The sequence below is a fragment of the Girardinichthys multiradiatus genome, chromosome X, assembly GCF_021462225.1.
Source record: "Girardinichthys multiradiatus isolate DD_20200921_A chromosome X, DD_fGirMul_XY1, whole genome shotgun sequence".
In the NCBI taxonomy this organism is placed as follows: domain Eukaryota; kingdom Metazoa; phylum Chordata; class Actinopteri; order Cyprinodontiformes; family Goodeidae; genus Girardinichthys; species Girardinichthys multiradiatus.
The window spans coordinates 32,160,937-32,187,650 of record NC_061817.1 but is presented as its reverse complement, the minus strand read 5'-3'; the positions used below and the strand labels follow the sequence as shown (position 1 = coordinate 32,187,650).

Genomic DNA, 26,714 nt, shown 5'->3' with positions numbered 1-26,714 from the left:
AGTATTGAGTGCATAACTGTACATGATTATTTGAAGGTTGACGTTTTTTGTATTAAAAACACTTTTCTTTTATTGGTCGGATGAAATATGCTAATTTTGTGAGATAGGAATTTTGGGTTTTCATGAGCTGTATGCCAAAATCATCCGTATTAAGACAATAAAAGACCTGAAATATTTCAGTTAGTGTGCAATGAATCTAAAATATATGAATGTTAAATTTTCATCATTACATTATAGAAAATAATGAACTTTATCACAATATGCTAATTCTTTGAGAAGGACCTGTATGTTTACCAATTAGGAGACTGAAGGCAATGGTTACACTGGATTTTATTTAGGGGTATCAGAGGAATGTAGGCTGTGAACATATGGATGCCACACTTTTCAGAATGTTATTTATAAAAAAAACTTGAAAACCATGAATCATTTTCCTTTTGCTTTACAATTATAGATGAATGTGCGTTGGTCTTTCACATAAAATCACAATAAAATACAATGAAGGTTTGAGGTTGACAAAATGGTCCAGGGCTAAGAATACTTTATCAAGACCAATGCTCTAATCACTTCCCATACACACCTTCTCTGATGCATAATTTCCAATAACTTCAATGCTATTGATAAAGATAGAGGAGCAGACAAAAGACAGAATTATAATTACTTTTCTGTCAAATAAGAGAAGAAAATCTAATATTTCACAGCATCCAAGACATTCAGCGTTTAAAACAGGACAGAGTTTCCATCTGTGGCACACAGAGCACACACATCATGTTATCCAGCGCACTAAGTGGAGAGATGGTGCTCCACTTTAACCTGATTAGCAGGGAGTGGCCCCTCTCCTCGAGCACATTCTTAATGTTCAGGTCTGCACTGAAGCTGTCAGAGAGCAAGAAAATATAAGGCTTCTTCTTTTGCATTGATTTCATGTACCTTGCCTTAAAAATAAATTACAAAGGTTACTGAAGCTGCAAATCCATGAGAATATTATTATGCAAATAACAAAAATAGCAGCTCGACAGTCCAAAAAGCAACACAGCTTTGGTGGGAACCCACCCTGCATGTATGGTTGCCTTCGATTTGGAGATACAAACGGGCCTTTAGTAGAGAACTCAGGTTTGGCTGTTGGGAGACATGTTAATGTGGTTGCCTTACAAGTCAGATTTTATCACAGCTGATTTGCCCCAAATGTAAAAATCAAGTGTTCGAAACATTTCGCACCGGCGCCTGTAAGTAATGATCACAGCTTTAGTCTGCAAGTCTGTCTTTAGAATGTTCCTTTCTTTTCACTTACGGGTTGCCAAGAATGCTCGAATCAAAACAAATCTGCTTCAGCTAAAAGTGCAGCAGTGTGCAAAATAGAGAGTGGGAAATGGTTTCCAGGTGAAGCCATCCTGCCATTTCTGAACTCCACCAGGAGGCAGCGGCAGAGTGCCGAGAGGAAGATTCCCAGCTGGAAGTTTCTGTTGAGCAGATACATGCGTCTCATGATGCGTGTAAACCATCTGAACAACATCAGGACCGATGACGACATCTGGCAAAGAGCTATTCCTTCTCTCCCTGCACTGTACCCCCTTCCCCCTCCTCTGTGCTGACCACAACCGCTGGGAGCAATCAGAGTCACGTCTGAGCTCCGTGGCATTAGGAGACCCCACCCTCATCTTTTTCCCGTTTCCTTCTCTTTCTTTCAGACACCCACATGGGCTCCAGCAGGCCGTTATACCCCCACCTCTCCATCCTTTTGCCTGGGGAGAAACGCCACTCCATGCTGCCTCTTCCTCACTCTCCGCCCCCTTACACAGGCCCACATGTTTATATTTAGCTCAGCTCTGCTTCTGTGTAATTATAATGAAAATTATAACTTTGGGACCAAGAAGTGACGTCATGTTTCATTCTGGGCTGCATCTTGCTTACATCTCAGCCCCACAACCAGGCGGTGGTGCAGCATCTGGGGAACGGTGGAGCCAATGCCAAGGCGGATCGGGAAGCTAAGAGAACCCAGGAGTTTAAAAGTATAGAAAGAAAAAAAAAATCTGCAGAGCCTGAGTGTTTATTACAGCTAAACGGGAGAGATGGCCTGCTCACCGCCCCCATCAGCCCTGGAGTTTCCATTTGAGGTCATCTGGTTTTTACATTCCTGCCATGCACCACTGCTCACCCTACTGAGGAAGTCCTCCTTTGCTCTGTTGGCCCAGGATTGCACAGTTCACAAATCTTCAAAAGTTAAAGATGTGTGTAGAGTAACCATTTAGGGAGCTGTTGGAGCCATGAGGAACTGCTACATCTCGGCCTCGTAGGATGAATTTAAGAGATTACATTTGGTTATTTGGAGTTTTTAAATAAACCTTCTCATGCAGGCCAGTTGGTGTTCACATGCAACTCAATTTGTAAGGTAGAAAAATTACTAAATTGAATTTGTAAAACTTGAAAGACTTAAAGAGATTCTTAATTATGCTAAATGTCCACCAGCCCTGGGGTCAAAATGAAGCAAATTTATCAATAAAAGCTGGAGGATCTCAGAAAACACAATAAAGAAAACAAAATTACACTGAACCTCAATCAACTTGGACCCTGTGCCTTTTCACTCTTTCATCTACTCTAGGACCTTGACTTTAAACTAAAAAGAGGACCTGTCCTTTTTCCCCTTAGCCCAGGTAATAAGCTGCTGATCTTTGCTATTGTTCAAGGGTGTCTTAAAAAAATCTATATAATACATGTTTAACTTTTTGAATTACTAAAATAAATGAACTTTCTGATTATATCCTCATTTATTCAGGAGCACCTGTATTGCATCTTCTTTTATTTTCATTTTCTGCAGCTTTCCTTTCACTTTGGGAATAACTTTTCGAATCTACATTCTCTCCACTCTGGTCAGCTATGAAGCCCAAAGCAAGGCGGATATCATATTTTGAATACAGGAGGATCTTTTTATCTGCTCCTTCCTGTTGACACACTACAGATGGTGACACCCAGCTTAGACTGGTCTCTGAAGGACGGGGACTATGGAAGCAAATCGTTACCATATTTCAAATGAAAAAGCATTTCCAGAAATGCTTTTTCATTTTAAGAATGTGGCTGCATTGTTTGACTCATAAATGAAATTAGTAATCAATAATCCTATTTGCATTTTAATTTTCTTCTTCAAGACTGCTCATTCTTTCACTTAATTAAAATGAAAAAGAAAAATACTTTTGAGATTTATTTTTCAAAATGTACCCCAGCAAATAGATACCAAAATTCAATTTGAAATGTAAAATTTGAAAATGAAAAAGCATTTTCAGAAATGCTTTTTCATTTTAAGAATGCGGCTGCATTATTTGACCCATAAATAAAATTAGTAATCAATCATCCTATTTGCATTTGCATTTTCTTCTTCACGACTGAACATTTTATGCCATAATCAAAAAGAAAACAAAGCAGACATTGCTTTTTCGTTTTTGTGGTCTGCCCAGAACTCGAAAAAGCATTCTGAGCAGCGGGCGCAGAAGAGTGACGTCAGCAGCCGCTCTTCCTCAGCTCCCTGCTGACTGAGCTACCCATCTTGTTCGGTAGGGGGCGCTGTGCACGTCTGCAGTGCATTACATTGCAAACGTGCCGAGAAATTGATTGAATTGCAGCAGGGCCGAGCTCAATTTGTGGCAGTGGCAGGCAGAACTGGTAGTTCCGGTGGCAGCCTTATGGCCTGGGACATCCAGCATGTTTTTAAGCATTTATTTATAATTTTCTGTGAGTGACGATTCAGAATAGCCGCTCATGCTCTATAATAAACCGGCTGTTTGTGCAATAAATCTTCGTCATCCTTTCAACACGTCACACATACACATAGTGCTATTTATTTTCCATGTCAAGTATATACAATCACCTTATGTTATGGGTCTAAAGCTGTTTATTAAATAACAATCAATAATGAAATCATTATTTAAAGGTAACAGGTTATAACAATAATGACAACCCGTTTGCCGATAATCAGCATCAGCTTCCACAAAAACAGCGGCAACCACATTGGCAAGCTTTTACGGCCGGTCTGGCACCTTCTGGCATCCCGTGCCACCCTGCGGCAGGATTTGGCAGTTCCGGTGGCAGCTTCGGTGGTAGGCTGTGGCAGTTCCGCCACAGCCTACCACCGGAACTACCAGTTCTGCCAGCCATTGCCACAAATTGAGCTCGGCCCCGCTGCAATTCAATCAATTTCTCGGCACGTTTGCAATGTAATGCAATGCAGACGTGCACAGCGCCCCCTACCGAACAAGATGGGTAGCTCGGTCAGCAGGGAGCTGAGGAAGAGCGGCTGCTGACGTCACTCTGCTGCGCCCGCAGCTTGGAATGCTTTTTCATTTTCGAGTTCTGGGCAGTACTTTGCGGGCAGACCACGAAAACAAAAAAGCAATGTCTGCTTTGTTTTCTTTTTGATTATGGCATAAAATGTGCAGTCATGAAGAAGAAAATGCAAATGCAAATAGGATGATTGATTACTAATTTTATTTATGGGTCAAATAACACAGCCGCATTCTTAAAATGAAAAAGTATTTCTGGAAATGCTTTTTCATTTTCAAATTTTACATTTCAAATTGAATTTTGGTATCTATTTGCTGGGGTACATTTTGAAAAATAAATCTCAAATGTCTTTTTCTTTTTCATTTTAATTAAGTGAAAGAATGAGCAGTCTTGAAGAAGAAAATTAAAATGCAAATAGGATTATTGATTACTAATTTCATGTATGAGTCAAACAATGCAGCCACATTCTTAAAATGAAAAAGCATTTCTGAAAATGCTTTTTCATTTGAAATATGGTAACGATTTGCTTCCATAGGGGACACTGGTGTCCTTGGCTTTTCTGGTAGATCCCGCCCTGTTTTTGTGGAATGATAAGATCCATATGCAAAGCTTGTGATGAAGATGGGTGTTTAGCCTCTGTCGCTCTGTATTAGTGTTTCAGATGCACCAAGTACGTCCACCCTGCAGATACAACTGACCTCTGCAGCTTCACGACGGGCCTCACCCCAGAGCAGAAAATCAGACTCGCATCCTGAAATGGAGAGGGATGTCCCTCTGTTTTAATGGCCAACGATGACAGATAAGGGGTTGCGACACGAGAAGCCCACCCACCCTCACATATTGTTTTCACTCTGTTATTGAGATGAAAGCCACGATGGCATTGCTCAGAGGTTGCATAGAAGTAGCAGAAACAAACCGTACTTTTAGGATTTTTTCATTCTATCATTGGAGGAAGTGAGGTAGAGGACTCCTTTTATGGCACAAATAAAACCTGCTGCTTCCAGGGTGACAACTCAGAGAGAGACAGCGTGCTCAGACAAAACGTTCCAATGAAACTGGAAAAATGAAAGCAACAACAGGAGAGTATCCTGAGGCAGATGACCAAAGAAGGTAACAGAGAGGGGGTCCGAGCAAAAAGTAATCGCTCAAAGCCAGGAGGGGGAGAAAGGGAAAAGCTAGAAGCTTTGAGGACATCAGCTGCCATAAAAAATAAAAACTTGCCTATTAAAAAGCACAGCAATGTAGATAAAAGAGCAATAAGAAGGAGGAGGCAGCCACAGTTAGGAGTGAGAACACGGCTCAGTCAGTGCGCGTGTTACCGCATGTAACAGTGGTGTTCCTTGTTATGGTGTTATTTGTGAGGGCTTGTTTTCAATCCAAGCAAACCCCCAAAAAACCCACAGATCTGCTTATTGAGCAATTAGGCACATTACCATCTGCAGCATCTGACAACACATTCATTTAAAATAGAAAGGTATAATGACTTGCTTTGACACGAGGTGAAAATGACGCTACAAGTTTCATTTTAACGTGAATTTACAGAGACAAAGTGATGTGTTTAATTCGGACAATCCAAGACTGTACAAGGTTGTTAATACGTCCCAACAACGCTTACATCTAAAGACAAGAGTGTGAAAACATGCTTTCATTCCACACTTTATTATTCGTTTAAACAAAAATAAAGCCAAATGGAAAAACTGTGTGAAAAAGTACTGCCAATTAAAGCATATTATTAACAGATCCTCATCACAGTGGAGTGTGTTGGCACAATGCCGAGAGGGAAATAAAACAGCAATGACATTAGAGAAGTATGATTTTACAGTTACAAACTATCTAATATTTAAACCAGCTGGCAGTCCTCCCAGCTGCTCCATCTCAGACCCTGATGTTAAAGTTAATAACAGGACAGTTTGAAAAGGACTGAACAGGTGTAGCTTGTCTGAAAGGGTGGAAGAAGAAAGCTCCTGCTATTTAAGAAGAATAAGGCTGCATTTGCGAAGTTACATACGAGTGAAGCACAAGACTCCTCGAACATTGTTGTCTTGAGAGATAAGACCAAAGAAGACATGGAGAAAACCAAAAGCAGCACATGAACACAAACACCTCATACCAACGGCTAAGCACGGGGGTGGAAGGGTGATGATTTGGGCTTATCTTGCAGCCATAGTACCTGTGCAACTTATAAGTCACACAGCCCACCATGAATTCCTCTGCATGTCAAAGTACTCTAGTCTGTGTTTTTGTAAACATGAGATTAATTTGAGAACTTGGACAAGACCAGACCACTTTTACCAGAACACCAGACCAGAAGAAGAGTATACTTTCTTTCACCATGATAATTCACAAACAAATCAAGGAACCTTCAGCTTTTCCTTAAATAATGTAAAAAACTGTTGGTCCAATGTAAACTAGAATGGTTGCTTTAAACACAAAGGTCCAAAGCTGAGGGTGAAGTAATTTGAACTTCTTTAATTAAATTTGTGTTCCTTGACTGAAGCTTTAAAGGCATGAACATGGGCAGCATCAAACAAACCGTTTGAACTAAAAGGTCTGCACAATAATAATAATAAAAAAAAAAAAAATCAGGGGCAACATTTTTGAACATCAGGTCATACCACATTAAACACATGACCAGCGTTATCCTTTGAGAAAATCTAAGCGAGCATGTAAACACAGGCCGTGTTGTTCTGGAGCAGCAGTGATCAGGAGAACCACAGCTCTCCATCTCCTCCCAGCATCCTCGGCTCCTCGTTAGCTTAAACCATAATCTCTGTCTCGTGGCTCTGCATCTCTGTCAAAACAACCTCCTCAATCCCTCGGAGGCTGCTTGCAAAGAGGACGGACTGTCTCTGAACCTGATGGTGAACTCTGCAGCACTGCTGCTGTTGTGAAAGCAGAGTTGGAGGTCAGTGCGTTGGTTCCTTAACCCAGATGAAACTTTGCTGCATGAAACTGTGACCTCCTGTTTGGTGCTCATCAACTCTCGAGCGGAGCTCGGATGGATGGAGGCTGGCCCGCTGCCATTTACAGTACAAACAAGCCCAGAGCATCCTTCACGATGCGACAGTTTAGTAAAGAAAGCAAACATCCTTCTGTTGAAACTGTTGTCTTTGTTGGAGTTTCCATACGTAAGCACTGTGTGGAAGCTTCTTTCAGGGATGTACACTGAAACTAAAACAATCTTCTTATGTTTCTTAATTAATTTAATTTGTTGATTTAGCTTAACTAAACCTTCAACTGCACCGGTTTTTGCAAAAGAATGAATGCGTGATTGCAGTTTGAAGAAAACTATCCCTTTGAAACACAGTCCATGAGACAGGCCACATGATAACACAAAACTATACATTTTTTTGCATGCTTATTGTAGATGTACTTAAACTAAGTTTAAAGAACTAAAATACAAACCAGAATGTAAATTACATTGGGAGATAAGGCACAAAACTTTATTGATCATGCTGGTGATCCAGGCTCTCATGGGTCTATTTTTAGCCATATTCTGTTTTCTTTATCTAAAAAATGTTTTTACTACCAGGCCAAACCTACAGTATCTTATAAAAGTATTCTTGCCTTCAACCTTTTTACATTTTGTCACCAACAACCACAAAATTGAATGTTTTAATTGGGATTTTATGTGATGGACCAGCAGAAAGTTGTGCATTAATTGTGAAAAGGCAGGAAACAGTACATTCATTGTGACAGCTTAGGAGACCTCTAAAGTTTCAGCTAGTATATTTACTTGAGGGAAAAAAAATACTCATTCAGCAATGTTATTTGTCTCTCTGCCTTGGGTTCAGTGTAAATAGAGACCCCAGATAGTCTATCCAGCTACAACGTTAACAACAAGGTTTCATTGAAATGTTGCATCAGGCTACATCAGCTGTTTTGGAAATGAAACAACTTAAAGGCCTGTACATATTCTCCAGGAACCATGAAATGAGATATTTAACTTGAGGCTGAAATTACAAAGGACATTTCATGCTCCCCACGTGTCTTCTTAGGTATCTCACGTCGCTGCACATAAACGTCATATTTCTCAGACAGAAAAACATTCTGCCCAGAATATATGTCAAGCACAAGCTCTAAGAACTTCCAAACCAGGGCTGCAAGAGCCGAATGAAGTCATATTTTTCCTGCCTCCCTGGTATAAAGAACAAATCTCGGTGTTCTTGTGGAGTATGTATAGGAGCTCAGACTTTACTGCTGCAACAAGCAAGCGTCACCCAACATGTTACCGGCATAGACAGCCTGAATGCATGGTACTTTTATAACAAGCTAATATTTACTACAGTCCAAGCAGTTCCTTACTATACCTCTTGAACTGATATCAAGAAGAAGCAATAATATTCTGTGCAATAAGCATGTTCACTCAAAAGCACACTATTTTCTAATTACCTATGGTTTGAGCAAACTTTTGTTTTTCTAGCACTAATGGTTTTTATTGTTATTTAAGTAGGCAGACAGGAGGTGAGGTAGAGGGGAGACATACAGGTCCTTCTCAAAATATTAGCATATTGTGATAAAGTTCATTATTTTCCATAATGTCATGATGAAAATTTAACATTCGTATATTTTAGATTCATTGCACACTAACTGAAATATTTCAGGTCTTTTATTGTCTTAATATGGATGATTGTGGCATACAGCTCATGAAAACCCAAAATTCCTATCTCACAAAATTAGCATATTTCATCCGACCAATAAAAGAAAAGTGTTTTTAATACAAAAAACGTCAACCTTCAAATAATCATGTACAGTTATGCACTCAATACTTGGTCGGGAATCCTTTTGCAGAAATGACTGCTTCAATGCGGCGTGGCATGGAGGCAATCAGCCTGTGGCACTGCTGAGGTCTTATGGAGGCCCAGGATGCTTCGATAGCGGCCTTTAGCTCATCCAGAGTGTTGGGTCTTGAGTCTCTCAACGTTCTCTTCACAATATCCCACAGATTCTCTATGGGGTTCAGGTCAGGAGAGTTGGCAGGCCAATTGAGCACAGTGATACCATGGTCAGTAAACCATTTACCAGTGGTTTTGGCACTGTGAGCAGGTGCCAGGTCGTGCTGAAAAATGAAATCTTCATCTTCATAAAGCTTTTCAGCAGATGGAAGCATGAAGTGCTCCAAAATCTCCTGATAGCATTGACCCTGCCCTTGATAAAACACGGTGGACCAACACCAGCAGCTGACACGGCACCCCAGACCATCACTGACTGTGGGTACTTGGCACTGGACTTCTGGCATTTTGGCATTTCCTTCTCCCCAGTCTTCCTCCAGACTCTGACACCTTGATTTCCGAATGACATGCAGAATTTGCTTTCATCCAAAAAAAGTACTTTGGACCACTGAGCAACAGTCCAGTGCTGCTTCTCTGTAGCCCAGGTCTGGGGAATGTGGCACCTGTAGCCCATTTCCTGCACACGCCTGTGCACGGTGGCTCTGGATGTTTCTACTCCAGACTCAGTCCACTGGTTCCGCAGGTCCCCCAAGGTCTGGAATCGGCCCTTCTCCACAATCTTCCTCAGGGTCCGGTCACCTCTTCTCGTTGTGCAGCGTTTTCTGCCACACTTTTTCCTTCCCACAGACTTCCCACTGAGGTACCTTGATACAGCACTCTGGGAACAGCCTATTCGTTCAGAAATTTCTTTCTGTGTCTTACCCTCTTGCTTGAGGGTGTCAATAGTGGCCTTCTGGACAGCAGTCAGGTCGGCAGTCTTACCCATGATTGGGGTTTTGAGTGATGAACCAGGCTGGGAGTTTTAAAGGCCTCAGGAATCTTTTGCAGGTGTTTAGAGTTAACTCGTTGATTCAGATGATTAGGTTCATAGCTCGTTTAGAGACCCTTTTAATGATATGCTAATTTTGTGAGATAGAAATGTTGGGTTTTCATGAGCTGTATGCCAAAATCATCCGTATTAAGACAATAAAAGACCTGAAATATTTCAGTTAGTGTGCAATGAATCTAAAATATATGAATGTTAAATTTTCATCATGACATTATGGAAAATAATGAACTTTATCACAATATGCTAATATTTTGAGAAGGACCTGTACAGCACAGGTATCTGGTGTCAGGACTCAAACCAGGGACAGCTAAGGCCTGAAGCCTTTGTATTTGGGTCGCACACGCTTCCGCTACGCCACGCGCTGGACCTGCTAACCACTGATCTCAATACAGGTGACTGAAATACAATTTAACTCTTTTTTTATTTATTTATTTTTATTATCATTAGCTGAAAATGTTATTTATAACTTGTGGTCATGTGTATATGAAACAGCATGTTAAAGAGACTGTCAGCACTCTTTGTTCTTGCTCTTTCTATGCGTGTTTATGTATCAAAATAAAACGACATAAAAGTCTTTAACATTACAATAATGTATCGTATTATTTTAGCAGCAGGAATGTAATAACTGTAACATCAGGGTCAGACAATTAGATCGGATTAAACCTTTGTGTTTTTTATTGTTTTGTTTACACCAAAAATGTGTGGTTTACTTTAGCTTTTGGTAATAAAAAGGTTTAAGCAGTATGAATACTTTTGCACCACAGTGCAAGTCGCGATTCATGGATGCCAGTTTTGTGCATGATTTGTACCTGTTTGGACACAGACTGAGAAACCTAAGACCTGTCTTGTTTGTGTTCCCATTGTGCAGGTTCATATATAATATAAAGATTTATAAATCCACGTACCATGTTGCATAGCGAAGTAGTGATTTAGTCTCTGTGACAGTGTATACCCAGTGATCACTTCTTGATTATGTCCTCTTATGACATCTTTGAAATTGAAGATGCAAAATTTGTCCTTCATTCTGAACTATGAGCAAAGACTGATGGGCCTCCAGGCTTCCTCCTTGTTTGGGTTCACAGTTGATTGCTTCTGGCATGATTCTCTTCTCATGACTCATCCTAATTCTCTTTATTTAATTATCCTGTTTTCCTGCTCACCGCAGCTCTCCCTTTCTCTTTTGCAATCCTGTAATCCCCACTTTTTATTTACGAGAGGAAAACATCTTCACAGGTGACGAGGGCAGGACACAGAGTCATTTACAGTGAATGGACTGCGGCAAAATCATGTTACAAATGTGCACATTTTCACATTAATTAAGGGTGACTCAATGTCAGGTAGTGATGGAGACAAAACAACAAGCAGGATCAGATTGTCTGAATGCAAATTAGGGAAATAACAGTCCCTGTTTGACCTCTGTGGCCCCTGCCACCCATGGTGACAACCGTCCCCTCCTGCCTCCTTAGCTGCTTCACTGAAGGCCAAGTGTGTGACAAGTGGGGGATGTGGAGTGGTCCTAACCTTTGAACCCAAACTCTAATTCCAGCCACACATGGCTGTCTTTAAGCCAATCCAACGAACAGATACAGATAGAGTCAAGTCTGCATTTTTGAACAAGACTGAACCTGCGCTCCAAATCTTCCATATGCAGGGAATCATGTATTGTACATAATCCTCATATTTTCCTCAGCAGAATCCACACACGAGACACTCCCTCGGTTTATAGGAACAAAGAGACACTAATACATGCTACAACCATCAACAGGCTGAATCTGATTAGCTCTAATGTGTTTCTGAGAAAGGCTTTTGTTTTACACCATAACCTTCCCAGCGCCGGTCAGTGAGACTCCTCATAAAACATCACCAGGATATCAGGATGAAGAGGGAGCTTTAAGACACACGGAACAGAGATTTTACACATTTCTACACAAGTTCACAATTAATTCATGGCAGATATTTCTACGGTGGTCAGCCTTTAATGTGCAAAAACAGAGACAGTTAGAAGGAAGAGGATGGATGGATGGATGGATGGATACTTCAAATTACAAACGTGTCAGATCCCAGATGTAGCTAATGCATACCACTTAAAAATGAATTTTACATTATTTCTTTTGTATTTCAGGGCTTATTCTGGTCAAACTGAAGTAAACTCCAGGGAGACCGATAAAGAGTCATTAACGAGAGAAACAGCGGCTGCCTACAGAGCTGGACTCCAACAGCTGCTCTCCACTTCCCACAGTAAACAAGGTCAATGATGACTGATGTCCTTCGCCCACCTATATACTGGCAGCCCCGTGTTTGTACAGCATCAAGGACTTCCTCATGTAAACACGCAGAGAGAAGGCCAAACAGTAAAACTCTCCACAGAGTGTATTTTCATTCCGTGCGTGTGAATGTGTGTGTATGTTTCCCTGCACCTGCATCAAGGTTCTATATGCATCTCCTACCCTTGGACTGTGATGTTAACTTGCAGGGGTGCCAGACACACAGTGCAATATAATAATTGTGGCTGCGTCTGATTGGCGCTGCAGCTGTTGTCCCCACAGTCGAAGTATGCAGCTGAGATGCTGAAGCTGAGGCAGACAGAGCAAGGTGTGTTTTTTTTTTATCCTTTATCCGTTGTTTTTATCTGTTTCATCAACCAGCGATTTAAGTCATTTTCTGCAGCCTACTCAAAGTCTACTGGAAGGAAGGAAATGTGGTTATTTGGCCCAAATAAATAACATCTATCAGCAGGAGGTTGCTCAGAGTTATTTGAGTTTGACCGGGTTTCATAATATTTTACATTATGGCCATCTGACTTAAAGGTATTTAGGGGTGTGTGAACAGTGAAATCATGAAATACATAATTAAATACTTACATGTGAAAATAATTCATGTATTTAAATAATATAGAATTCATCTAATTGTTTAAAGGTTCACATGCAATAGTTCACCATAAAATCATAAATAACTATGGATGGATGGATGGATATATTTATACATATTCTACTTTCTTTATCCATGCTTATCAAGATCTGGAGAATTGCACACTTTTCCATTCTTTTCCAGACTGCATGGGAACCTTAGAAGACAGAAGGAAGTGATCCCAGACCTGCTGAGTTGTCTGCAGTATGACGTCTGCAGCAGAGTCTGCACAATGATCAGCCAGAGGAGCTGAAAGATTGTTGGGGTTCAAAAGAACCCATAAATCTTTGGAAAGCTATTAGAGACTCTGAATCTGTTCACGGATCAACAGGAGGAGTGTAAAACAGGAGCGGAACATGATTTAAAGATTTAAACATGTTTGCAAAACGTCTGCTGCTGAGACAGGGATGAGAAGTTTAAATGTCTATCAGCTTGAAGCAAAACATCCATAAAAACACACTCGTGTTTCCCATCATCAATGCTCTGGGGCGTCACGTGACACAATGCAGCACTGGACATCAGATGCACTGCTCACCCTGCCCTCTGCCTCTATTGATTTCACCCTTAAAGCACAGCACTACTACATTAGAGCAGGACCAGTAACAATGTTACACAGGTCCCACTGGACATCATAACTGCTCTCATCAGATACTTCTCTCCCTTCCTCCACAGGTTTGAAGGCAGAGCCAACACCCAAAAGCCTTGCTCACTTTGCTCCTCATCATTACAAACAAATTCGCATAGGAACCTTATGTTGTTCTGCATGTCACCTGCTATGTTCCACTTTATCCACAGTGCTGTCAAAAAGTATGCGCCGACTAACAATATTGTCCTATTTTGCTGCTTAAGGTCACATGTCAATCGATTTTAAATCCAGAATTTGACTAGACCCCTCAAAAGGTTTCACTTTGTTTTTTTGGCCTTTCAGAGGTGGACTTGCTGGTGTATAACGGTATCACCGTCCTGCTGCACTTCAAGTGCACTTCAGGTTAAAGTCACACACTGATGGTCAGACCTTTTTCTTCCAGAGAGCATTTTCATGCAATTCATGGTTCGATCTACTTTGAGAAATTGACCAGGTCCTGAAGCAACACAGACAGCCAAAACCATCACCCTACTACCATCATGCTCGATCACAGGCATGGAGCTATTTTTCTCCAGTGCTTTGTTAGTTTTTGTCTAAATGTATCGGGATGCACACCTTTCAAAAAGTTCCCCTTTGATCTCATGTCTTTTTGTGTGGACTGATGAGACGAAATGTTGGGGATCACCAAAATGCCTTCTGGCAAATGTGAGATGGGCTGTTTTGGTGGTTTTGACCTTAGAGCTCACCTACTGATGCCAAATTTTACCCAGTCTCTTCGTTAAATGTTGAATCATGAAAACTGACCTTAACTGAGATAAGTGAAATCTGGAGTGGTTTTGGTATTCTGCTTAGTGCTTCTCTGATCTACTGAATGAATCTTCAATGCAGTCTTGGCATAGCCTTGGTAGGCCCTACACTCCTTGGAGGTTCACACTGTTCTGTTTTTTTTTTTTTTTTTCTTCGTTTCTAGATAATTGCTCTCACTGTGGTTTATGAGAGTCATGAACAATATCAATCTGTTTGTCTCTCATCTGTTTTTCAATTTTCTATGATTGAGACATGAGTTGCCTACTTCATGTTGTCAGATAGGTTCTATTTAAGAGATTTCTAAATTGTACGGGTCTGGCAGTTATGAGGCCTGGAAGTGATCAAAGTAAAGGTGGCTAATCACAGTTAATTCATGATTCAACACATAAGGCCAAGTTGGTTTGGGTAGTTTTTTCCTTTAGTGATAATCTGAAATGCTTTGTGTATTCACTCAGATGATCTGTGTCTGATATAAAAAATTGTTTGCTGATCTGAAAAATGTAAGTACGACAAAAACAAAAGTAATACAGAAAGAGATTGTTGAAGTCACAATCTTGCCATTAATTGGACAGAAATTTTTTTTGTCATTTGTGTTATCAGGTAACATATATAAATAAATACAATAAATAAATAAAAGGTAGAAATGATGGATATGTGACACATAAAAGACTAAAATGAAGAAAACCAGACACTTTGAAAGAGTTTTAAAAGTTCCTGTTAATTGACGTGGACAGTTTTGTGTGTACACAGATGGCTTTTGTTTCCTACAAAGCATTTCTTCTTTACACAACAGGCAAAGTTGAGCAGATAAAAGTGAAGCCGGCATGTTTGAAGGAACAGCTCAATCAAAGCACCCACAGTGGGTTCAGTTAAAGCGTGACCACAGAGGAGGAAGTGTTGGTCTTTGCTGGCGGGGTCGAACTTTGCAACAACAGATAAAGACAAGGTGTTTTTGTGAATACAGAAAGCAAAACAGACAGAATACTAATTATAGCAAAACCGTGCAAACACACAGGCAAAGAGTGGTAAACGTAACCTCCTTTACCCAGTCAAACACAAACAAACAGCTGAATAGTCGCAGACAGCAAAGGACATAAAAGAAATCATCTGCATTTACTTTATGCTGGAGCTTCCATATAACCACCACCAGACCTGGACGGCAAACCATGTATCTTCTTCAACAAGCATATCAAAGTCCAGACTGACATATTGGCGCACTAGGATACATTAACATTCCTGAAATCCTGTTCTATAACTCTTTTAGGAAGGGTTTCTGTTAAAAATATATATATTCTTTTTGGAAAATCTTTTGTACGGATGCACCAATTAATGATGCAACAGCCAGTTTTCAGCTTAGCTGGCCACTCAAAATGTTGTTGTTTTTTTTTTTCCAGTCAGTGAACACACCGTGATTCAGCAGCAGGTCTTGTAGCTTTAATTTGTCCAGGAAATGCTACATTTGGGAATGTGACTGACAACTTTTCACTGAGGTGGGAAATATTTACAGCCTAGTAGATATTGTACATGTGCCACAAAACACAGATCATTAGATGTACAAATAATTTATAACAGCAGCGCTTGGTAAGTATGAGCATCAGTATTGGCTGCCATATTGAATACGTGGAGCGTTCTCAGATACTCTGATGTCCCCAATACGAAATCCATCAAGAACACCACCTGAAGATAGAATTTCACGTTGGAGCTCATAGCAGCCCAGAGTTCAAGATTCAATATGGCCAACACACATGTTTGAGCGATTTGTTAACAATTCGGACTGTTTGTATCTCAAAAAATAAAAATAAAACAAGTGAGATACACAACACTGTAAGATTTCTATTCGTTAACAAGTTAATTTAGGAATGGATTGTATAAATTGGAGATAAAATGATTTTTGTCAGCTTTATTGCTAGAAGAAATTAGCATCACAACAATCAGCAAATTCCACGGGCTTCCTGACTTTCTAACTCTGGCTTGGTGTCATTCCAAGAGGCGAACTCAGACTTTTGAGGTAAATCAAACAAGAATGAATTCTGACCCGATTCTGGTTCAAGTTGGAAGTGCGAAATTTGAAGTTCCAGAAAAAAGTGGGTTATGCTGTATTATTTAGGAGATTGTCATTTATTCTTTCATTATGAACTGTCAAAATGTTAATTAATCTAAAAATCAGACAATATATATTTTGCTTTTAGGAATAGTGCTTAGAGAGAAATCGGTGACTTACTTATTTTATTTCCATTTGGGGTTAATAGTTATTTTAAAATTTAATTGAGCTATTAAATTTGTAAATTGGAAAACTGTTATCTGTGCATCATTGCTCTGTATAAATTACTATTTTTAAAGCAAAAAAGCACTAAACATGTTTTACCGCTAAATGACAGACGAGTTGATTAAGAGCATGTCAGAGGTCTTGTGATGTTCATGTCATACCTTCTCCATTAGCAGTTGCACGTCATGTATTGCAGATTTATTTGATTAGTTGTCTAATAGCTTGAACAAATGCAATTGCTGATGATAAATCTGAATGTTATGTAATGTAACAAACCGACGCCTGCAGCATCCCTGTTCGGGACGTCCCGCCTGCTTCCAAAATGCAGATAGACAAAAGGCTGACCCAGCCCGGGTGGAAAACCTCAACCCAGTTCTTAGGTACAGCAGTGAATCAAAACGTGCAGAAAAACACTGCTGAAACACATGGTTTCTGTGCAGCCTGTCGATGAGTGTGTGTACACGGCGGCTGAGTAAACTGGAGTTAGTTAAGCCTCTTAGGAAATCACGCTCTCTGACCAAACCACGGCGCTGCGCTCCACCGCGTTCAAACCCAGAGAGTCCGTAGAAAACACCAAATCAGAAGCGAGTACTTACGTTGCTCTCTGAGAAGGGTGGTATTCCAACAAGGCAAAAAGCAACTCCATTCATTGGACGGCAGAAAGTGTTGTTGCTGCAACAAGGAGACGCAGTTTTGTTGCAGCAAACGCGGCAACACAGGCAGCTCAGGCAGCGGTGAAACTGAACAATGCCCTGCTCACAAACTTATATGTTCAACACTTTTCCAGCTTCCTTCCTCCTAAAGGGAAAAAAAAATTCCCAACTCTGTTCCCGTTGTTTTCGGGACGTCCACTGCGCTGCCCAGCCTCCTTCCTCCTCCTCCTCTTCTTCTTCCGCCAGACCGCATCAGTTGTGCATTTCTAATCCCTGCCTGGAAAACGGCAGCAGCGGCCTCGGGACGCAGGAAGCGAGGAGACCCGACCTTCAAAGTAAAGTCACGGGGAGGAACGCGTCAAAACTTCTTCAGAAAAGGCGGAAATAAATGTTTATTCTAATCCGCAAAGGGTGGAAAACATCAATAAAGTCATTTCTGGTAACTATAGTTTATTATTATTATTTATAGACTTAAATAAATACTGGTGAGTGGATTTAGCCTCAGCCGCCTTTTACACAGATCGTCTCTTAAACAATATTCACACCGGAGAAGCAACATTCCAAAAACTTTAAATTGGATCTGAAATTAATCTTCTCCGGAAATATCATATTCTGGTAGTGGTTACCTTGACGACCGAGAACAGAAATCAAACTGCGTTGGAAACATTTGTGCGCTCCGCCCTGCAAAGCTGCAGCGTGCGGGCTCCCTCTGGCTGCGCCATAACCTGGGTGTATGCTGCATGGCCTTTAATGTATGACCAAAGGAGCTGCCTTGACTAAAATTACAAAGGCAATAATTTTGGCACGCATTAGAAAATGCTATAAACTTTAAGGGCTTTTTCTGTTGCCAGAAATGCTCTTTTTTAGTATTAGTTGTAGCATCAAATCACAGCAAAACTCAAAAGACAAATTAAAAACTGTCAATGGTCAAAATTAACAAATAAATATATAAATAAAAGAATAAAATTGGTAGTAGTAGTAGTAATAGTAGGGCAACAAAAATCAATAATAATGGGTAATTATTTTATAATAGTCACGGGGTCCCCGCGACCCACAATGGAATAAGCGGTAGAAAAGGAAATAGAAACATTTTGTAAAAAGATGGCACAAAAACAGTTAATACATACAGTGATTTTTTTTTAAATAACAGATTTATTTTGTACGTCCTCATAATTAGGTTTGAAAAAGCATATTTTTCTCAGATGTGAAATTGGCAAAGTTTTAAAGCTCAGGTAATGATTGTTTGGGGCCAGTTCAACTCTAAGAATTATATTTTCCATTTAAACTTCCTAAATATTGAGGGTTGCATGTTGCTTTTGTCATAAAAGTTATTTGATATGCAATTTGTACACAAAGTTCCTACAAGGTTGTATAGACCAACACTTGAACAGAATGTGACCTGAGGCCTTTACATCTAACAAGAGTCATCAGTCCCCAATAGCTTCATTCTGTCTTCAGAGATTTACGGTTGCAACCAGATATCCAGACATGCTATGGAAAAAAAAACACAAAAGCTTCTCTTCCTTTGGATCATAATCACTACAATTGTTTTTATTTGCTAAATGAAGAGACCTTTATAGGGAAATAGTTTTCATGAAATTCACATGTTTACATATATCTTAGCATTTAGATCACACATTTTCTATGAAGATCAGAGTGATGGCCACTCCACAACATTGACATTGTTCTCCTTAAGCCACTTTGCAGTTAATTTAGTGCCATGCTTCTCCATTTAAAATACCAATTTTTGCACAAACCTAAACTTCTTGGTTAAAACCTTGAGATTGTGCTCCAGTATTTCAATGTACGGTTCTTCTTTTCATAACACCATCTATTTTGTGAAGTGCACCAGTCCCTCCTCCAACAAAACACCCAGACCCACAACATAATACTGCCTCCCCCATACTTCACAGATGGGATAGTGTTTTCAGATTTGTACTTTTCCCCCTAAATGCAATCACACTCATTAGAAGATGTCCCCGTAAATTAAAATGTACCTATGTGCATTTGCAAACTGCTGTGTGGACTGAAAACACATTCACAGCTGTGCTTCCAATTAACTTATTAATTACGAATGAACGTATTAGTCACAAGCTGACCCAGAAATTTTTTTTTCCCAGACACAGTTATCTTACAGTATGTAAACTTCTAACTATGAAAAAAGTAATAAAAAAAAAACCTAAAACATTATTGTTATTAAACAAATGGAAATTATATTGATAACCATAACTTCAGTTTTCCTGTCTGATTTGATATCGGGAGTAAAAATAAAATGTCTTTTGATATGAAACATGTAAATATCTAGCTTAGCAGTACATATTACATCTTAAATATCAATTGTCACAAATTTAGTTTAGCATTTTGTGTAGCTAGTCTAAAATCCCCCAAATGATTCAGTGAATTTTCAGTTGTTTTAATTCTCAAATAAATCAGAGTGACTAATCCTCTCACACTGACCTCATAATTCAGATCTATTGCAAAGGAACCCGCATGGTTATGAAATCGGGCATACCAGATAAAACTTTAGGTTTACAAAGACTCCCACAACCAACTCATAAACTGTAATTCATCTTAAACAGATGGATAGAGCAGAAAATGGACTGAACAATGACTGAACAATGAGAGAAGCCAGAAGAGCTTTAAAAAGAAACCAAAGAAAATAATAATTCATATGTTCTCAGAAAAGTGATGAGAGACTTGCTGAAAATAAATTCTGTCCATGAATCAACACGGACATTCAGAGGAAGTTAACTCACTACCAGAACAGGAATTGCAGTCCGCTGCCAGGAATTTACACTACGTTATATACTATATATAATCTCCATGGCTGCCTAGCTATCATGTAAAGTGGGTGTAAACGAGAGCTGAAAGAAAAAGAAAAGATAAAAAATATATGGAGCTGCTTTATCTGCTGCTGTGGCTCAAAACAGGAGGCCCATGTGGCTGCCATTACCCTGAGAGGTATCAGAGCCACTTCAAACACCGGCCTATTGGGAAACAGAAAGGAATCATTGGGGGAACCCAGGTCTTCCCACGCCAGGAAAAGCAGATGCCAACCCAGCTTTCATCTCAACATGTCTCCTGTGTCTGCTCACTGTCTCCTCGCAGAACCCAAACTCAGCTCCTGCTGCACTCTGAGGCATGAAATCTCCTGAAAACCATGTGTGGGGTAATGTATACTTATCAATCTTTACTCTGATCCCCTAAATAAAATCCAGTGCAACCGACTTCAGAAGTCACCTAATTAGTCAATTAATGTCCGTAGTTTAATCTCAGTATAAATGCAACTGTTTTGTGAAGGCCTTAGAGGCTTGTTAGAGGACATTAGTGAACAAACACCATCATGAAGACCAGTAACCACTGCAGACAGTGTCAGAGAGAAGGCTGTGGAGAAGTTTAAAGCAGACTTACGTTCTAAAACAATTTCCCATTGTTCAATCCATAATCGGGAAATGGAAAGAGTACGGCAACACTGTAAACCCATCAAAATATATCGCCGTCCACCTACACTGACAGGCCGATTGAGAAGAGCATGAATCAGAGAAGCAGCCAAGAGGCCCAAAGTAACTCTGGGGGAACTTCAGAGATCAACAGCACAGGTGGGGGAATCTGTTGACCTGACATCTGTTAGTTGTGCAATCTTAGTTGAAAAGTGGAAGAAGAACCCAATGTAATAAAAAACAAAAGAAGTCCAATTTAAAGTTTGCCACAAGCCAGGAAGAGGACATAGCAGCCATGTGGAAGAAGGTGCTCTGGCCAGAAGAGACGAAACCTGAACCATTTTATCTACATGCTAAAGGTCATGAGTGGCAGAAAACCCAATACGTCATCTCATCTTGAACACACCATTCCTACATTGAAGCATAGTGTTGGCACCATCGTGCTGTGCCTATGCTTTTCTTCAGCTGGTCAGAGGTGTTAAATGAGAGCTAAATCCAGAGAAGAAAACCCATTAGAGGCTTCAGAAAGAACTTGACATTGGGGCTGAGGTTAACTTTCCAGCAGGACAGCAACCCTAAACATCCAACCAGAGCTACAGGTAAATAGTTTGGATTAAAGCATGACTATGTGTTGGAACAGCTCAGTCACAGATCAGACATAAATATGATTGAGAATCTGTCGCTTAATAATGTATGTTTGCAAAAGTATATAATCAGGGGAGCTGAGTACAAATGTTTGCTGCACTGTCGGATTCAATTTATAAAAAAAAGGTAACCATGTATAGTCCTTCTTCTTCACAATCATGAGCTCCCATGTGTTGGTCTATCATAAAATACATTGGAGTTTGCAGCTATACCTTGACACAGTGTGGAAAAGTTCAAGAGGTATGAATACTTTTGCCAGACTCTGAAGTTCAGCCAAAGATCTCATGTGGTCTTGGTTTGAAGCCACAGAAACATCCTGGGTTTAAGAAGGATCGAATTGCGATGCAGAGAGAGATCACAATGTTGGCTTTTCTTTGCGGGGTCAAACAGTGTGAGGGACATCACAGATGGACATTTTATACCCTCTCCGTTCTGAGTCCGACCATTCAAGCTCTCTTTACAGCCAGGGGTTTTCATAGTCCTGAAGATAAATCAGCATGTACCTTCTTTTTGTGGTCCTACACAAACCTTCTGTTTTGGGGATTGTCCACATCATCTCCTAAATTGGATGCAGACACAGGCTCCTTCTGCACATGAATTTGCCTGTAAAGGGGAGCAAAGCGGGCCTTCTATTATTAATGAGTGCTGGTCAGCTGAAAGAAAAGGTGGAGGATTTATGCGCTTCATATAACAGATTGGGAGAGCCCTTGTCTTTAGGTGCTAAATTATCTATCCAAAAATGTGTATTATGGCAAATTTTATAGGACATAAGTCTTGAGTCACCCGTTTTTTTATCTTTATAGTTTGCTACAAACCTTCTTGTAATCTTTTAAAGCTGAATTCTCCATGCTTTCTGAATATCTTTCAGGGTTCTTCTTTGTCTATACGTCACAAACCACATTAGACTGCTCACTTTGTTCCTGTCTCTGGGTCAGGCTTCCTCCCTGACACACAGCCTCGGGGTGTTGGGTATGCCCCCGTGATTTACAGAGTCAGCGCCCCTCGGTTTGATGATGGTGATGTGAGGCGACACGACCCAATCCGTTTTCCCCCTCGAGGGCCAGCCGGCTGGAGATGAGCAGGAAGCATCCAGAGACTGCAAGATGCCTCTCTGCACTCATTATGTAATCACACGCACACACACCACACACACACACACAGTCTGGCGATTTGTAGGACAAGCCCATAAACAACCATAATCTTATTTTCTCATCCCACCAACACTCCCCCCTCCATCCGCTGGCCTGGCTAAGGCGAGAGAAGGGTTACCGGTTGGTGGCCATCCCTCATACTATTCTAGGCCACTTCACTGATTCTTCTGAGTTAGTGTGTAACTATTAATTGTGATCACTCCATTTACTCCAACCTAATGCCCCCTCCCTCCACTATAAGGCTTCTAGCCTCTCATTTGTTCATATCTCCTCTGTTTCAGTCCACTTCCTTCATGTTATTAAGCTTGTCCTTTCAGTAAATGTCTGAGGAGTGTAATTGCCACATCTTTTTTAACTTCCCAGCCTTTAGGCCTCTGTAGAGTCGCCAACAGTTAGCTCTCTGTTAGGCAGGCCACACTATCCCTCTACCTGATACAGTGGCATTTAATGAAGATTTTCCTGGAGCAATAAGATGGAAAAGGACACAATGTGAGACCCCTGCCAAGCTACAGTATCGTTTTCCTCTCTCTCTGATCTGATATAGGAAGCAGCCTTGTTTCTGGAGGAGTCTCAGATATAACAACAAGCTGGTTAGAGATATCCGGGCCCCAAAAGGTGATGTGTGTGTCTAAAGATAATGCATTAGAAGAACGGGAAACATGTTCACAGACACTGAAGCGTTTACCAGCAGCTCAGATGGGCCTGAGACGAAGATGTGTCAGAAATCCTGCGGCTGGCTGATGACATGGAGGCTCCTGGAGGTTGTGAGACGGTTATGGTGGTGGGAGCAGTGACCTGCAGTCCTTGTGTGGATTAGGCAGAGCTTTAACGCCCCCTCCCTTTGCGTCCCTGTGTGAAAGAGGAGCCTTCTTTGTCTTGTTGGACAACTGGCACAAGAGGAGGGAAGCAGCTGACCAGGAAGCAAAGCGTTCTAAGTGAACTCTCTGGCACACAGACTATAAAGTGAACTTTTAATATTTCTACATCCAGAACTAAGCTGTACATTCTTTCACACTTAAAGCACAGACATTACTGTATTTTACTGGAATGTTATGTGAAAGAACAGCCCATAGTTGTGTATAATAGTGAAGTGAAATGAGTAGGGTAGACAGTTATTAATAATTTCAACAAATAAAAATCTTCTAAAGTTTACTCCCTTTATTTTGATAGCTCTAAATAAAACCTTCTGAACTCAATTGGATTCATTCATCTCATTAGTAAAGTGAGTCAATCTGTGTTTAATTTAATTTCAGTATAAATTAAGCTGTTTTATGAAGGCCTCAGAGGTTTGCCCAGAGGGGCCAATGGTGGCTGTGGCAAAAATGTAGCTCACCACTGTCAGTGTGTGAATGTGTGTGTGAATGTGTGTGTGAATGGGTGAATGACTGATTGTAGTGTAAAGAGCTTTGGGGTCTCTGGGGATTTGATAAAGTGTTATTCAAATACAGACCATTTACCATTAATCAGAGAAACAGCCAAGAGGTCCCATGGTAACTCTGGGGGAGCTGCAGTGATCCACACCTTAGGTGGGATAATCTGTCAATTATTAGTCCTGCACTCCACAAATCTGACTTTATGGAAGAATTAAAAGAAAAAAGACATAAGAAGTCATATTTAAAGCCAGAAGCACAAAACACATGGGGAAGAAGGTTTTCTGGTCAGAAAATACCAAAACTGAAGCTAAAAACGAACATCACCAGCAGAATGCTGAAAGCCCAACCCTAAATATACAGCCAGAGCTACAACGGACAGATCGAACAATATTTATGTGTTAGAATGGCCCAGTCAAAGTCCAGACCTATTTCCAATTGACAATCTGTGGCAAGACTTGACAACAGATGTTCACTGATGCTCTCATCTAATCTGACTGATCTTGAGATGTTTTACAACTGAAAGCTGATGTCAGCTGATACAGTTTGGACCTTCAGCTCTGACTGCAAGACTGGACTTAAGGTTTAGAAAGATGCATAAGAAAATGCCTGATTTTGACAAACCTACTTCTCAAAGAAAACTGCATTTTACTGGGCTTGGATAACTTTCTTCCCTTAATAAATGAAGTCATCATTTAAAAATGGTTTATTTTGTTTACTCAGGTTACCTTTGATTTGTTTGAAGATGTTTGGGATGGGCAAAAAAAGTAAAACTAGAAGAATGGGTACAAAGACTTTTTCACAGCACCATTTCCCATCCCAAAACATGAACTCCTGAACCTCGGTTTTTTTCTGGCACAGAAAAATGGCGCAACATGGAGAGACCATGTTATAACGCCCATGTGGGAGAGATTAAGATAAAGGAACAAAGAGAGGGAAATACCCAGAGACTAATAAGGACAGTAGTGGACATTCAGGTGTCACTTATTGCACAATGTCTGCTGATTCCGCCCCGCCAAGTCTCCAGACTGTCTTGAGCCATGAATACAATAATTTGAAGGAACTCCAGACAAACACGAGTGAATCACATCGAGGGAATTCCACTGTTGCTATAAATGTCTGTTGTTACTATAAATGTTGACACACATTTCTTAAAGGATACCCCTGCAGGCAGTGCCCAGCTCCACCTTATCTCTTTCCCTAAATCTCCATGAAGAGACGGAAAGTGATAAAATAAACAGAGTCTGAAGCTTCCAGTAGCAGCTCAGTGGGTTTCCTTCCTGCTGGCCGCTACTTCACAAGGCAACCTCTTTACCTTTCACAGCTCTGCTTCCTTACTGGAAATGACCTCTAAGAATGAGATGTATCATCAAGGCAATTTTGGGAAACTGTTTGTTTGATTTCCATCGGATCTCTCTGCTGGTCAGTGGTGAGTCAGGACTATCCCAGTTAAAATCTGAGCAAACACAGATGGGGGTATGTTGTCTATTTTTAATCCTTTTGGACACACTCACAGGGTCACGGTTTGCTAAATTTCATTTAACTTTGCGGTAAGCTTACAGTTCTGGGACACAAATAAATGTTTTTCTCTCACAGTGATTCCTGCAATAATAGAACTGGGTGAAATCTTTATTTTTTGTGTTTCTAGTGTACTCACAACTTTATTTGCCTACAGGCTGAAACAGACACTCGCCACTAATATTTGCCAGAATGTGTGAAGTGTACACTGTGAGCGTGTGAAACCAGTGTGAAAAAGTGAAATTTCTTGTTTGTGAAACTATTTTGGCCAATAAAGCTGATTCTGGATGTCCTTTAGCAGGTTGCACCACATTCTTACATCTTTTGAATTCTGCAACAAGCGTCTGGCAAACGTTCGGCAGGGAATTTGAACACTCTTCTTGGCAGAGTAAATCACGTGTTTTTTAATCGGTTGGTTTTCTGAAATGAACCCATCTTTTAAGCACTATTCACATATTTTCAGTAGGACAGAGTTTGAGGCTTTTGGGATGCCCTTTTCTTCAAAAGCAGATTTGATGTTTGTTTGAGGTTCTCTTGGAACACCCAGTTGTGCCCAAGTTTCAGTCTAGTTTCAGTTTAGTCCCACAGCATGATGTTACCACCACCATGCTTAGACACACACGCACAATCCATCCAACCATCCTATTGTTTATACCTGCTAATGCTTGCATTGTATGGGGGGTGGGGGGTGTACCCTGTGTCTCGGGAAGAGGCAGGGTACACCCTGGACAGCTAGCCAGTCTAAACAGCTAAACTGTTATTTTGTATGATTGCAGAACTTTACTCCCGAAGGCGTTTTGCTTGTCCATGTGGGCAGCTGCAAATGTTAGCCGATGGGCACCTTTTCCGTTCATGTTGATTTAAAACTGAATCCCAGCAGTATCCAGTTCATGGCAAGCTTGAGCTTTGGCGCTACCTGTGTTGCTCCTGAACATCCTAATTAATCTCCTTCACTTTGAAGCAACAGCTTGTACAGTTACATATACTGCCCTTACTTGTAACTGTTTGAACTGATAGTCTTGACATCTGAAGTTGTGTGAAGATGGCTCTGTTTATGACGTTTATAAATCTACAATTCTCCTTCTCAGATCTTGGAGTTCCTTGGACTTTCCCATTGTTCCAAGTAATGATCATTGAATGAGTGTTGTCAAACAAATCATTTTTATGCCAACAAAGACAAACCACCAGCTGGAATTAAGCATGATCTCTAGTGAGAGCATAACACACATTGGTATTGTTGAGTTAAAAACTATTTAAGACCCTCCTGCACCACTTATTAAAATACTTAATATGAAATTCATACCATGAAGATTGTATGTTA

At 40.5% G+C, this 26,714-nt stretch overlaps 1 protein-coding gene across 2 annotated transcripts in view; it reads right to left on the bottom strand.

Moving 5' to 3' along the window:
• The window catches only part of LOC124863511 (rho GTPase-activating protein 23-like), an 87,845-nt gene that overhangs the window by 52,798 nt on the left and 8,333 nt on the right, over nt 1-26,714 (bottom strand). The window contains exon 1 of one of the 2 annotated variants that reach the window (XM_047357909.1): nt 17,213-17,488. The exons of the other annotated variant lie outside the window; for it this stretch is intronic. Within the exon in view, the coding sequence (XP_047213865.1) occupies nt 17,213-17,266 (54 nt within the window). The 5' untranslated portion in view covers nt 17,267-17,488. Of the gene's footprint in view, nt 1-17,212; nt 17,489-26,714 lie in introns of those variants that run through there. 2 annotated transcript variants of the gene reach the window in all.